This window comes from Xenopus tropicalis, chromosome 2 (genome assembly GCF_000004195.4).
Source record: "Xenopus tropicalis strain Nigerian chromosome 2, UCB_Xtro_10.0, whole genome shotgun sequence".
Taxonomy (NCBI): Eukaryota; Metazoa; Chordata; class Amphibia; order Anura; family Pipidae; genus Xenopus; species Xenopus tropicalis.
Genome location: NC_030678.2, coordinates 144,602,154 through 144,615,576, shown reverse-complemented (window position 1 = coordinate 144,615,576; position 13,423 = coordinate 144,602,154). Strand labels below are relative to the sequence as shown.

General features: G+C 41.8%; 1 protein-coding gene across 3 annotated transcripts in view; it reads right to left on the bottom strand.

The window, feature by feature from the left end:
- The window catches only part of ppp1r1a (protein phosphatase 1 regulatory inhibitor subunit 1A), a 60,503-nt gene extending 47,817 nt beyond the window's left edge, over window positions 1-12,686 (bottom strand). For 2 of the 3 annotated variants that reach the window (XM_031895935.1, XM_012956907.3), the window contains exon 1: window positions 12,510-12,686. In XM_031895935.1, coding sequence (XP_031751795.1) covers window positions 12,510-12,590 — 81 coding nt within the window. In that variant the 5' untranslated portion in view covers window positions 12,591-12,686. The remainder of the gene's footprint in view (window positions 1-12,509) is intronic. The other variant, NM_001015900.2, reaches the window with a different exon arrangement.
- Window positions 12,687-13,423: the final 737 nt, after the last annotated feature.

The window sequence follows — 13,423 nt, the reverse complement described above, 5'->3', positions numbered from 1 at the left end:
GTGATGAAGCTCTTTGACTCGATTGCAAATATTATCATTTTGGGCTTCTCTGCTGACAACTTGGGGGCTGCTTTGATTGGTTATATAAGTCTAAGAAAAATTGGTATTTTCAGTAAGAATCTCTTTTTTAGTTATGGTTTTTGAACCCTGTGCTTTTAACTATAAGTATAATTTGTTTTGAGAGTATAAATTTTATTTATAACAATAGTGCAAATTTTGAAAGCAAATCACCATGTTTTTTCCCTAGAATAAAGCAATTATTCCCAGAATGCCAGTGCGATTGTGACACAACCAATGTGGGAACCCTGGTATTAACCTCCATGGCCTTGGTAGGATTAGCTTCAGAGTTTCAGGGGTGCAAGCACACTTACAAAATGGATGAATTGGCGCTCAGTGCAATTTAGTGCATCTATGTGACAGTGCAAGGAACATACTTGGACACTAGTGCCTTTAATAAATAGCATCAATATGTGCACAACTCTGCATCCATTTTAGCGTGCCCACACTTGCACACTTGAGGCTTTCAATATCCATGGTTGGACTGATATTGTGGGATAATACTGATGAACTGATTGCTCTACCCAGCAGGGAATTTTAATTGGAAATATTTGTGCTTCTGCATTTTATACAATATATTATTTTGGGAACCTCTGTACACTGCAATAGAAATAAAGGTTTCATATTTGAATTGTGTGATTATGTTGCAATTAGATTTGTATAGCACTAACCTAATCATATTTTAATATTTGTGCTCATTACAAACTTCAGCGAACAAATCTTTCCTGCAGGGCTGTACTAACTACTAAATGAAATGTTAGGAGGTGATTCCTGCTGTAATGTTTAACCATAATACTGCGTATGACTGTACAGCTACAGTGGATTAGCAGCACCATGGATGAATTCCCAGGATTAAGATAGACACAGGTATTTATTTTTTCTTTTTGCAGAAGAAAGTTGATCTGCTCAGTTGTGAAATCTTGCCATCAAAATATCAATTCTCTTCCTCACATGGCTTGGCAAATAGGAGCAGCATGAAGGAAGCATTACTGGCACTGGCACCCTCATTATTTCCAATGAATCACATGGCAATCTGACCAGTGCAGGTGACCATTAAATGCTTTCTACTACTGATTACTTAACCTGATGTAAATGTTTAGCCTTTCTTTATATGTCTGATACAAGCAAGATGCAATAAATGGCACCAGTTCATAATGAGGAGTAAAGATTGCCCAAGGTCTAGTAACGCCTGGCAACCAGCAGTCAAACATTTAATGGTCTATTGCATTTGGAATAAATAAAAGCGAACATCAAATTGGTTGATATCGATTTTCAGATCTAGAGAAAAAATTGCACTCGTTACTAGATCCCTTATCAATTCCACCATCATTAAGATGTGCTTGTTACAAAATCTCCAACTGAAAACATACTGCAAAAATAGAATAATCAATCGACAAGTTCCATCACGAGCCACTACCTTTAAGGTTTTGATTTCTGTTTGGTTCTGCTTCAAATTGGGGTTTCCCATTAGTTCCTCAGATCACCACACAATTTCAGCCTATTTGAAGGCTGGACAGTTCTGTGGCAGATGCACAATATATCACACTCAATGACCATTATTGCATAGTTATGAGTCTGGTTACGGTGGCAGCTTAAGGGGAAAGACTATGGTGCCTACATAGAGAAAAGAAATCCAAATTTTCTTAAATACAGCTCTCTGCCAGAAAGTGTTAGCGTGAGGGGGTACTACTGTCCTATGTCATTGGCACGTGCCCACAGACTTAACTGTGCATTCACCTGTTGGGTAGGAAATGGGGTGGGTAAAAGGCCGTGCCAAGGGCAGTGCCAGGCATAAATCTGATGCTGGTGTGGAGATGTGATTTTCCAAACTGAGGCTTTCCAGCTGTTGCCGGAGTAGCACTTTTGCCTGTCATTGTGACCCTTAAAGCTACAATCTATTGAATACTGCAGAATGTTGCTAGAATCACCCAAACTTGGTAGATGGTGAAGGGGGAGCCTGTCAGTACTATTATTGAAAGCTGCCAGCCAACAGTGGTGCAGGGGTTTGTTCCTATTTGGAATCGCCACGTTGTGTAGGTAAGTATTTTTGTTTTACAAAGTCATGATTAAGCACCGGGCAGAAATTACAAGGAAAGGCCAGGGTGTGCTGGTTAGTAGTTTGCAATAGTCAGGAGTTGGTCATTCAGCTAAATTAAGCTGATGATAGTTTTTAAGATTATGATAGTTTAGGCAAAATCCTGTCAATCAGAACTGGACATAAGTAGAGTTCAGGCCAGAGAGTTCTGTGTATCTATTATCCAGGTACTGAATATTACTGAGGTACTCTAGAAAGCTGTTTGCTTTCATGACATATCCCCAAGGCAATTATAGGGCATTTCCCACTTTCCGTATATAGGAATAAGAAGGGGCCTCCCAGATGGCACTGCAGAACTATCATGTATATAGAGAGTTGCCTAGTCTGCATCAGGCTTCCAGTGCAATATCTGTGCTTAGTGCCAATGTGCTCAAAAGAGCAAAACTTCAGTAAAATACTCAGACACAGCATTATAGGCTCGGTGTACATAAGGAATATCTGTGTAGCACTGAACCATAACTAAAATAAAGCACAAGTTATAGAAGAATGCCGCAGCCTATTGTTAATGACACTCGTGTGCTTATCCTCTAACAGAGCGTTAGCAAATTTAACAAAAAGTTATTTTGACAGAATTATAAATAGTTTAGAACTTGATACATTTTTCATTGCTGACAATAAAGCTAAATCCTAAGCTCTTGTTCTTTTCTGCCGCTGCCGCCACCATGTACTGCTGGGTGATTACACCCTGATCCTGTATGAGCGTCTGCGGCTGGTGGTTACCTGATGTGCTCTGACAAAGGCAAAAGTCTGCATTTTTTCCTTAAGGATTATGGTGACACAGGCTGCTTCTGTCACCTGATATGACCCCATAAGAGGTTGCTAGCCCCTGTGTGGGCCGAGATGCACCTCAATGTGGGGGTGGGTAAGAGGTGGGGGGCAGCAGATGTCCTGCATGTTAGTAACCAAAAGCTTTTAGCTGATTATGTATTTTCTTTAGGTAAAGCAAAAGATTTCCTTCAGCCCCAAGCAATCTGCCCTCCCTGAGCCATAATCTCTATTAGGCTAGCAGGCGCTTTTAGTCCTAAAACTGATATTTGGATCCAAACGAGTGCACTGTAGCAACAGATCTGTATGAGAAACAACAGTAGAAAAGCCAGCAATAATCCTGAAGTTTATTTGGAAGGAAACAGAATATCACTCACATCTGCTGGTTTTACATCTAACAAATGCTGGATCTGCCCAGCCCATGTGCCCTTTGGGCTAAAACAAGTGATGACAATAATGGGAAAAGAGAGAACATTTTCCGTGCTTAGCAGTTAGAAGGTACAGTACGTCTCAGTCGGGACACATTTACATATTGCATGTGATTAGCCATTTCACTTGGAACTTGAAGTAATCGACTATCTAATCTGCTATGCAAATCTGCCATGTTAAGGAATATGATTTAACAACTGAATTAAATACATTCTTCTGCTAGTTTTCATTAAATAAATCCAGGTTTTTAAAGGAAAACTATACCCCCAGAATGAATACTTAACCAACAGATAGTTTGTATTATGTTACGTGACCTATTAAACAATCTCGCCAAACTACAATATATATAGTATAGTATATACTATGTATATATATATATATATATCAGTGAATATTGCCCTTTTACATCCTTTTCCTTGAAATAATGCAGCTTTAACTGTAACAGGAAGAAGTGTGGAAGCAAAAGGCAGAACTCTGTGCATTAATTGGCTGACAGGGCCTTGCATGTATGTGTGCCTTGGCTTGTATGTGTGCACTGTAAATCCTATAGAGGCGGCCCTTATTTCTCAACATTTTCTCTTTAGGAGTACCCAATAGCCCTACTAAAAAAGTAAACTATGGCGTATTCACAATGACGCACACAGTGTGCAAAGTGCAAAAAAAAAGGCAAAAATCAGCTATTTTTTTGTATGGCTGCATGGGGCATTGTGCAAATAACCACAGGCCTCTGGATGCATTATGGCTGCAGCTAGATTCAAATGATTCCTTCTGCCCCCTATCCACCTTGTACCATTGTGAGTCTAGATGATACGGTTAAGACGGGACTGGGGTTTTCTAAATGAGCCGTACTATCTGAAATTTCAAGAATAAACATAAATGTATTTTTCCTAACTCCCCTTTTAGCCACATACATCATGCAACCCCTCACCTTTTCCATAGTGGAAAGCAGGTTCCAGGCTCCATTGTTTCTCTATGAATGAGAGGTAGCATGAAACTATAAGCCTTACGGAGCTACTAGTAGCAGCTACTTGTCCCGGCTACTAAAACAGACAATGCTGATCATTTATTGATAACTGTCTCTATGTGTGTTTTAGCAGAGGCATTTAGTAGCCACGACAAGTAACTGCAACTAGTAGCTCAGTGTGTCTTCAGCCTAAAGGGGTTCGGGAATTGATCACAGCAAGCACACAGACAGACCATCATGGGGTTTTTTTTCAATCTGTGGAATCAGGTATATCTGCGTAAAAATACGTTTATAATTATTTCTGGAATTTCAGTGTTAATGCACCACTTTATATTTTACCTTTCCTATTCCTGTAGATCCCTGTTTTCTTAAACTTGGGTCCCCAGTATTATCGATAGACTTTTTTTTGGCAGGCATGCCATTACTGCGAAATTTGCATTTCGCATTAACAAATCTTATGTGAATTTTTCAGCACTTACAGGACAGGTTTGCTCATCGCTACTGAAGGCTTTTATTATAGGTTGAGGAGTGCTGGAAGTTGTAGCCTATCAACATGCAGGGACCCAAAGGTAATGCAGGATTGCATCAGTAATTAGTTAGTTACTATTGCTTCTTTTCTTTCTTTAGTTATATCTATTTTATTATATGATTTTGTCCTTTCCTTGCGTACAACCAAGTGCAGAATCCATGGCCCTTGTACTCGTGTCTTTATGTAAAAGTGCCATTAAACACGGTGCCCTGCTTTATAATAAAGACGTGAAGTGGTGACAGATGAGGATTTTAAAGATTTTTTTACCTTTGAGTGTTGGTCCTAGATCTCTTCTCTGATAAAACATCATGCAGCACTTTAAAGAGGATTATAGTTACTGAAAGAATTTATCTTTCAGAGAATATTTCCTTGACTTACAGAGTCAGTCCATTTACGATTTCCTGCGATTCACTGGGGTAGGGGGGAGATGTGAAATTACATGTTTATTTTTAATATAAATGTTTTATTAGAACATTAAAATAAAGAATTCATTGAGGGGATCAGTATTTACTATTGAACTTATAAAATGACAAAGTGGCTGAGAAGTTTTAAATTGCTGTACTCAAAGTTGAACAGAGATGGTAAGGAATTAGCCAGGAATTGCTCTCCAAGTGTAAAATCATATTATTATACACAATACCATAAAAATTCAATTTAAGGCAATTTGATTCCCAGCAGCACCCACAGAATGGGAAGCTTACTCATTGTGACAGACACTAGCTCCTTTAGGAGGTTACTGCACTCACATTCATGGGCCGCGGCGTTTGGCAGGAACAGGTGTTTCTTTCTAAGAGAACTGAGGTCATCAAAACACCCTGTGTGCCATCAGCCTAAATGTTGGTATTGGATTAGCAGGGGTACTTGCGAGACTGCATTTCAGATGGTAAGAAGGCGCCATACAAGTGTGATGGGTAGATTTCACTTGAAACTGTTGTAGGTTTAGAGTGTCAATCCATGTTGTTCACTTTCTCAAGTCAGAGTGGCTGATTTATTATAGATTGATTTGGGGAATCCAGAAGGTTTCCCAGCAGTGCAATCTATTTTAACAACATTTTCTTTAATGTCAGGAAAAAATTCTGACAGTCAGGAAAGCGTTGCTGAATAGATGTGATGGTCAATAGACGTGGCAATATTGTGTGGCATATTATCAGTTACAATAGATAATATGATTGTAGATAGATATTTAGGTAGACATAGTTGGACAGATAGATAGATAGATAGATAGATAGATAGATAGATAGATAGATAGATAGATAGATAGATGATAGATTTACACAAGTACTGAGCAGCTCTTGCATTCTCATAAAGAAAGTGTCACAGGATTTCATATCACTGATTAGGAAGGAAGCCATTCAGAGAGCACAGATCATGTAACTCGCTCTCCATCTGAGTTTTGCAGCAGGATATCAAAGAGAGAGGGAGATACCCTGGAGGTGCCTTGTGAAATGGAAATCATATCATAGCTGGTAAAACAGCATTGCGCCTATGAAGTACTGCAGTTTTGCAATTAGTAACAGTCAGGCCTGTATGTGATACTTTTATTCATGCTCTATTATGCATGATAGAGACATTTTTGCATTAAGCAGCTATAATTAACATTCTAATGTACATGTATATGTATTAATATGTAAGAGGCCTAAATTCCTTATGCAAATAAGGATTTAGTTCGGAATGTATCCGAATCTTAAAATTGTGGATTCAGCACATCCCTAGTTTTTGGCAGAAATATATAATTTTATAGTTAAAATAGGTAGGATACTATAAAGGGAATATTCCAGTGTTGTAAAGGGATTGTGGGAATTGTCCACAATAATGGAAATGTTATAGGCTGGACAGTCTCCCTTTATATAAAAGGAAGATTAAAGTTATTGGGATCAATGCTGGTGTACAAAGTGGTGTAACATGCTATGTAAAAAAGTGGCAGAGTGGGTTTTCACTTAAACATCTTTCAAGCATGAATTTTACATTGGCCTACATATCTGCATAGAATCAATATACAATGTGGCAGGGTCAACTGAATATTAATGCCCCTTTTCAAAACACCTATGCATACATGCCCCATAGTGATGGTATACAATACATGAACACAGCCTATTCTGCCACCAACATTACACTAACAGCACCAGAATAAGTCAGGGATGTCCGAGAACAAAACAAGCAAGGACAGAACAAATAAAGTGATGAACTCTGTTTACAAATATGGTTCATTGTCTCATATTTAATTTTTGGTAAGTATTTCGCAAATCTTTATTCATTGTCACACAAGGGTTAAGGAAGCTACTAATATTTTTCCCCAAGGGGAGACTAATATTAGCAGCACTTTTTCTACCAATAATATTTATTGCATTTATTATCCTTAACAGACGAGTAATGACATACAATGAACAATGTCTATTTATATATAAGAGAAAGTATATTATCCTTCCATTTGACATGCAGGTCACTGATGAGGTTCCTACACGGATTGGCCTGTGTATGGCCGCCTTCCCTACCCTCTAAGGGTTAATATTAAGATCTCTGGCCAACATTGTATAAGAAGTTCCCAGGAACATCTCCAATAGCTGCCACATAAACACTTGAGCAATGAATGCTCAGCCGTCAGCATTCCGAGCCCCCAGCAACACTACTACACAACATCCCCCAAATTGGTTCGAGCTATTATATCCTTCAGCTGGGTTTATTTACTGTTTATCACTAAAAACATTTCCATATAAATCCATTATGTGTGTCCTGGGTGCATATGTATGCCCAGTGCAGCCAATGGGTTTCTGTTCTCCTGTCAATCTATTGCCTTTTGTTTAGAACTTAAATTTCCCTTTTTAAATAAAAGTTTGCTTATCTTTTGCCATACAGGTATGGGACCTGTTATCATGAATTCTCAATAAGGATTCATTATATCTTAGCTGGGATCAAGTACAAGGTACTGTTTTATTATTATAGAGGAAAAGAAAATAATATTTAAAAATGTGAATTATTTGATTAAAATAGAGTCTATGGGAGAGCTTTCTGGATAACAGGTTTCGGTATAATGGATCCCATAGCTGTACCTGTATTGCAAATTAGAAATCAGAATATCCCTGGCCAATAGAAATAACTGCTGACTTGAACTACAACTGTCTGCATCAGTCACCCTGTTTATAGAGATAATGCAATTTACAGTACTACCGCACCTCTGTTAATGCTTCTATTTCATGTTACATCAAACTTTTAAACTTCAACATCAAAACATTTAAACTTGCTTTATTTATTTTTTTATTCCCATTTAAATTAAGTAGGAGTCGGAGTCGGTTCATTTTTTGCCGACTCCGACTCCAGGTACCCAAAATTGCCTCCGACTCCAACTCCTCGACTCCGACTCCACAGCCCTGAAAACTTGTCACGATCATGTAGAGTCAATGGCAGATGTCCCTTCCCTACCCTGGAGGATCCTTCTTTGCTTCTAAACATTAGAGGTTTTTGGATTTTTGACACTGTTTTTTTGTGCAACAATTCAAAAAAGTAGAGGTCTCCGTGCCATAATCTGAAAAAGTCGTAGTTTCGCAACTTTTCTGCGACTTTCAGTCATCAATCCAATCCTCATACTACTAAGTTATCAAGGCCCACCCCTCCAGGGAGCTCCAGTTATAACCCCATTGGTCATCTATGCCTCCTGGGCAATAGGCACTGTCAAAAAGCACAAAGGGGCCACTATTGCCCATACACACATGGCCACACACCTAGGGGTGTATTTATTTAACACTGGAGACAAATATCAATGGTGATGTTACCCATAGCAACCAATCAGCAATTAGATTTGAACGGCCACCTACAAGTTAGGAAACAAAAGCAAAGATCTGATTGGTTGCTATGGGCAACATCACCAGTGATGTTTGTCTCCAATGTTAATAAATACACCCCCTCATCTGCCCCAGCCATTCATTGATTATACAAAAACCCTGCCCACTTTCTCTCAAGCACTGCCACTATAAATCACACTTTCAAGTCTCCCGGGGGGCCCCCTCTGCCATGATAGGGCCCTTAACTGGAGTACTTTCTTTACCCCCCCCCCCCCCCCCCACCACCCCCGATGTAAACCCTGTGTCAGATGCTGGTCATAACATGTTATGAAAAGTACATAGCTCTGTTAGAGTAAACCAGGAATCCAAACAGTGTGACATTAACAGCCAAACAGACAGCTGCATCACTGAATGGAATCATCCTTGAGATAAACAGACTGTCAGCTTGAGGAAAAGGTCAGTGTGTTATTTACACAGGTTAAATATTCCTTGCACTGAGGCCTATGGTACATGAGGAGTCTTCACTTGTGTGGTGCCCTCAGGACAGCCAAAATGCCTTTAAACTGATACAGACACTTTGGAACATGCTAATAATACTAGGAATGAAGGGTCACAAAGTATCACTGGGCTGGGGGAGGCTTGGGGCAGTTTTGTAGAAAGAAAAATATTGTGGCATTTGGTTCCTAGCAATACAGACATGTTCATATCAATGTTTATTTAGTTACCTTCTTTGCATAGAAAAGCATGTGAAACACACAGGCAGATAGTTGTACCCACTACATTTATACAGCACTGACTGCCTGTCACCACCTGTCTATTCAAGGGTAAATTCAGTAGAAGTATCCAATGTGTGTGTCTTGAAATGCCCCAATGCTCTTTAGGGGGTGTATTTAGTTTATGAGATACATGTTGGAGGGTCATTGCCAATACAGTGCTTAGCACTAAATTTGAAATTAAAAGCTTAAACAAATAAAAACACAATAACTTACATTATAATTAAGAATTCCCACAGAATGAAACACTCTATAATAAGATTTGCTCCCACCAAAACAGCCTGTGACCTTCCATCTGCTGCCTTTAATCATCCTCAGTGAGCAATGATGGGACTTGTAGTCCTCAGCTGCTAAAAGGTCACTACGCTGACATTGGTACTCTGAGTAACCAAACCCCTCGACAAAACAAGTAATTAGCCGCTGTATGATAATTACATGATATACTCATGAATATTACAGAACTATACTTGGCCTTTCCTTCCTCCAGCTGGTGGGAACAACACACAGAGACAGAATGCCAGGAGGTTTGTATCACTGGTTGCAGGGGATGCAAAACCAAATTAAAGTGGTGCCTGATGAGAGGAAATGTAATCCCAAGCAACTTTTCAATATACATTAAAACATATCGACAGTGTTCCAGCTTTTCCTAAATGTTACTGCTATTGGATATAGTATCTGCCTGTACTGCTGCTTCTCTCTTTTCAAGCAATGTACCAGAATACAGTCAGCCTTGCATGCTTCTTTACTGGGCTGTTAATCGCCAGGCTTCTAATACATTGTTTCAAAAGTCAGAACCACCAGGGCAAAGAACAGAAGGGGACAGACAGAATAACATATAGGAATAGCTTTAAACTGAGAATGTGCAATGGATGATTCATTGAAAGCTGCATAGAATTACACAAACATATGGACAAACCTTTATATTGGATTTACATTTACTTTAAGATTACATTGAAGAAATCAATTTTTAACATCATTAAAATTCAACTGAGTTGTCCAGTGTGTAGCTGAAACGTGTATTTTAATGTAAAAAATAAAAAACCCAGCCATGCGTATGTGCGCCCTGCGTGTTAGGAGGGAAGGCAGCTGGTTATACACATTGTTATACACTTTCATACTCACTCCTACCTGGAATCCACAACCCAAGTATTCAGCTCTCTGGGGCCCCATCATAGTTGGGGCTGCAAAAATCTAGATCTCGTATTATTAGTTATAACATGAGGGGGACCTATTGCCACTATTGTTTGGGGCCCCAGAAGCAAAAGTGTGATTGTGATGGCAGCTCCCACACACTGCACTTTCACCTACATTGGGTACAGATATCACTCACACATACCCAGTGCAGTTGGATTGTCACATATCGACCTATTGCACAACGGCCATCGGTACTGACACTTCTCTGCTCTCAGACCCAAAAAGATTTAATTACAGTTTGTCAAGTCCGATAGTGACCTTTCCGTGTGCCTCATCCTGCTCACACTCTCAGCTCTGTCCCCTGCTACCCCTTATCCGCCTGTCACCCTTTCAGCAGCGCTTCTGCACTTATGGCTCTCTCTGCTTCTGCCTCTCACCCACAGGCATGGCCGGTCTGTTATACCTGTACCTCACACTGACCCTGCAGCTCCCCGTTATACCTGTATCTCACACTGACCCTGCAGCTCCCCGTTATACCTGTACCTCACACTGACCCTGCCGGCTCCCTGTTATACCTGTATCTCACACTGACCCTGCAGCTCCCCGTTATACCTGTATCTCACACTGACCCTGCAGCTCCCCGTTATACCTGTATCTCACACTGACCCTGCAGCTCCCCGTTATACCTGTATCTCACACTGACCCTGCAGCTCCCCGTTATACCTGTATCTCACACTGACCCTGCCGGCTCCCTGTTATACCTGTATCTCACACTGACCCTGCAGCTCCCCGTTATACCTGTAGCTCACACTGACCCTGCAGCTCCCCGTTATACCTGTATCTCACACTGACCCTGCCGGCTCCCTGTTATACCTGTATCTCACACTGACCCTGCCGGCTCCCTGTTATACCTGTATCTCACACTGACCCTGCCGGCTCCCTGTTATACCTGTATCTCACACTGACCCTGCAGCTCCCCGTTATACCTGTATCTCACACTGACCCTGCAGCTCCCCGTTATACCTGTATCTCACACTGACCCTGCAGCTCCCCGTTATACCTGTATCTCACACTGACCCTGCCGGCTCCCTGTTATACCTGTATCTCACACTGACCCTGCAGCTCCCCGTTATACCTGTATCTCACACTGACCCTGCCGGCTCCCTGTTATACCTGTATCTCACACTGACCCTGCCGGCTCCCTGTTATACCTGTATCTCACACTGACCCTGCCGGCTCCCTGTTATACCTGTATCTCACACTGACCCTGCAGCTCCCCGTTATACCTGTATCTCACACTGACCCTGCAGCTCCCCGTTATACCTGTATCTCACACTGACCCTGCAGCTCCCTGTTATACCTGTATCTCACACTGACCCTGCAGCTCCCCGTTATACCTGTATCTCACACTGACCCTGCCGGCTCCCCGTTATACCTGTATCTCACACTGACCCTGCCGGCTCCCACTGACCCTGCCGGCTCCCTGTTATACCTGTATCTCACACTGACCCTGCCAGCTCCCCGTTATACCTGTATCTCACACTGACCCTGCCGGCTCCCCGTTATACCTGTATCTCACACTGACCCTGCAGCTCCCCGTTATACCTGTATCTCACACTGACCCTGCAGCTCCCCGTTATACCTGTATCTCACACTGACCCTGCAGGCTCCCCGTTATACCTGTATCTCACACTGACCCTGCAGCTCCCCGTTATACCTGTATCTCACACTGACCCTGCCGGCTCCCCTGCCCGCCTGTTCCTACAATCGCTCACCTCTAGCCTAACAGACTGGCTGTACTAACCCTATTACTAACACTTTCACTGTTTCTCTTTGCCTGCCCTGGTGCCTATCCCTGGCAGACCACTTTGCCACTGCCATTCGATATCATTCTCTTATCTGTTCGCTAGGTCTCCCTCCCTCTCTTTGCCTCTGCCCATTATCTCCCGATCCAGGATTGCCATTAGAGACCATTGGAGAATCCCACCTGTTCTGCAGCTTCAGGGTCCAGATGTGGCTCCAGCAGTGGGACAGTGAACTGGATCTTTCTGGGACTGTTAGCCTCCATCCTGATTCCCCTCGCCACAGGGTCGCACTGATCAGACTCGGCTCTCTGAGGTTACCAAGAATTTGCCAGCCCCTTATCTCCTCCTGTCTTCTTCCCTGTGAGAGCGGAGCGGAGGATTGGCTGCTCCTATCCAGCCCTGTTCCCCTCTCGCCCCTCCCTCTCTCCCTTCTACCCGGACTCTCTCTCTCTCTTTTTCTGTGAGAAGCACATGGATGGAACGGGGGAATAGGGGTGCGGTCTGTATATAAATATATCATGTACAGCTGGGCACCTACATGGGGTATAGGGGTGAGGTCTGTATATAAATATATCATGTACAGCTGGGCACCTACATGGGGTATAGGGGTGAGGTCTGTATATAAATATATCATGTACAGCTGGGCACCTACATGGGGGGTATAGGGGTGAGGTCTGTATATAAATATATCATGTACAGCTGGGCACCTACATGGGGGGTAGGGGTGAGGTCTGTATATAAATCTATCTTGTACAGCTGGGCACCTACATGGGGTATAGGTGTGAGGTCTGTATATAAATATATCATGTACAGCTGGGCACCTACATGGGGTATAGGGGTGAGGTCTGTATATAAATCTATCTTGCACAGCTGGGCACCTACATGGGGTATAGGGGTGAGGTCTGTATATAAATATATCTTGTACAGCTGGGCACCTACATGGGGGATAGGGGTGCAGTCTGTAAATAAATCTATCTTGTACAGCTGGGCACCTACATGGGGTATAGGGGTACGGTCTGTATATAAATATATCTTGTACAGCTGGGCACCTACATGGTGTATAGGGGTGAGGTCTGTATATAAATCTATCATGTAC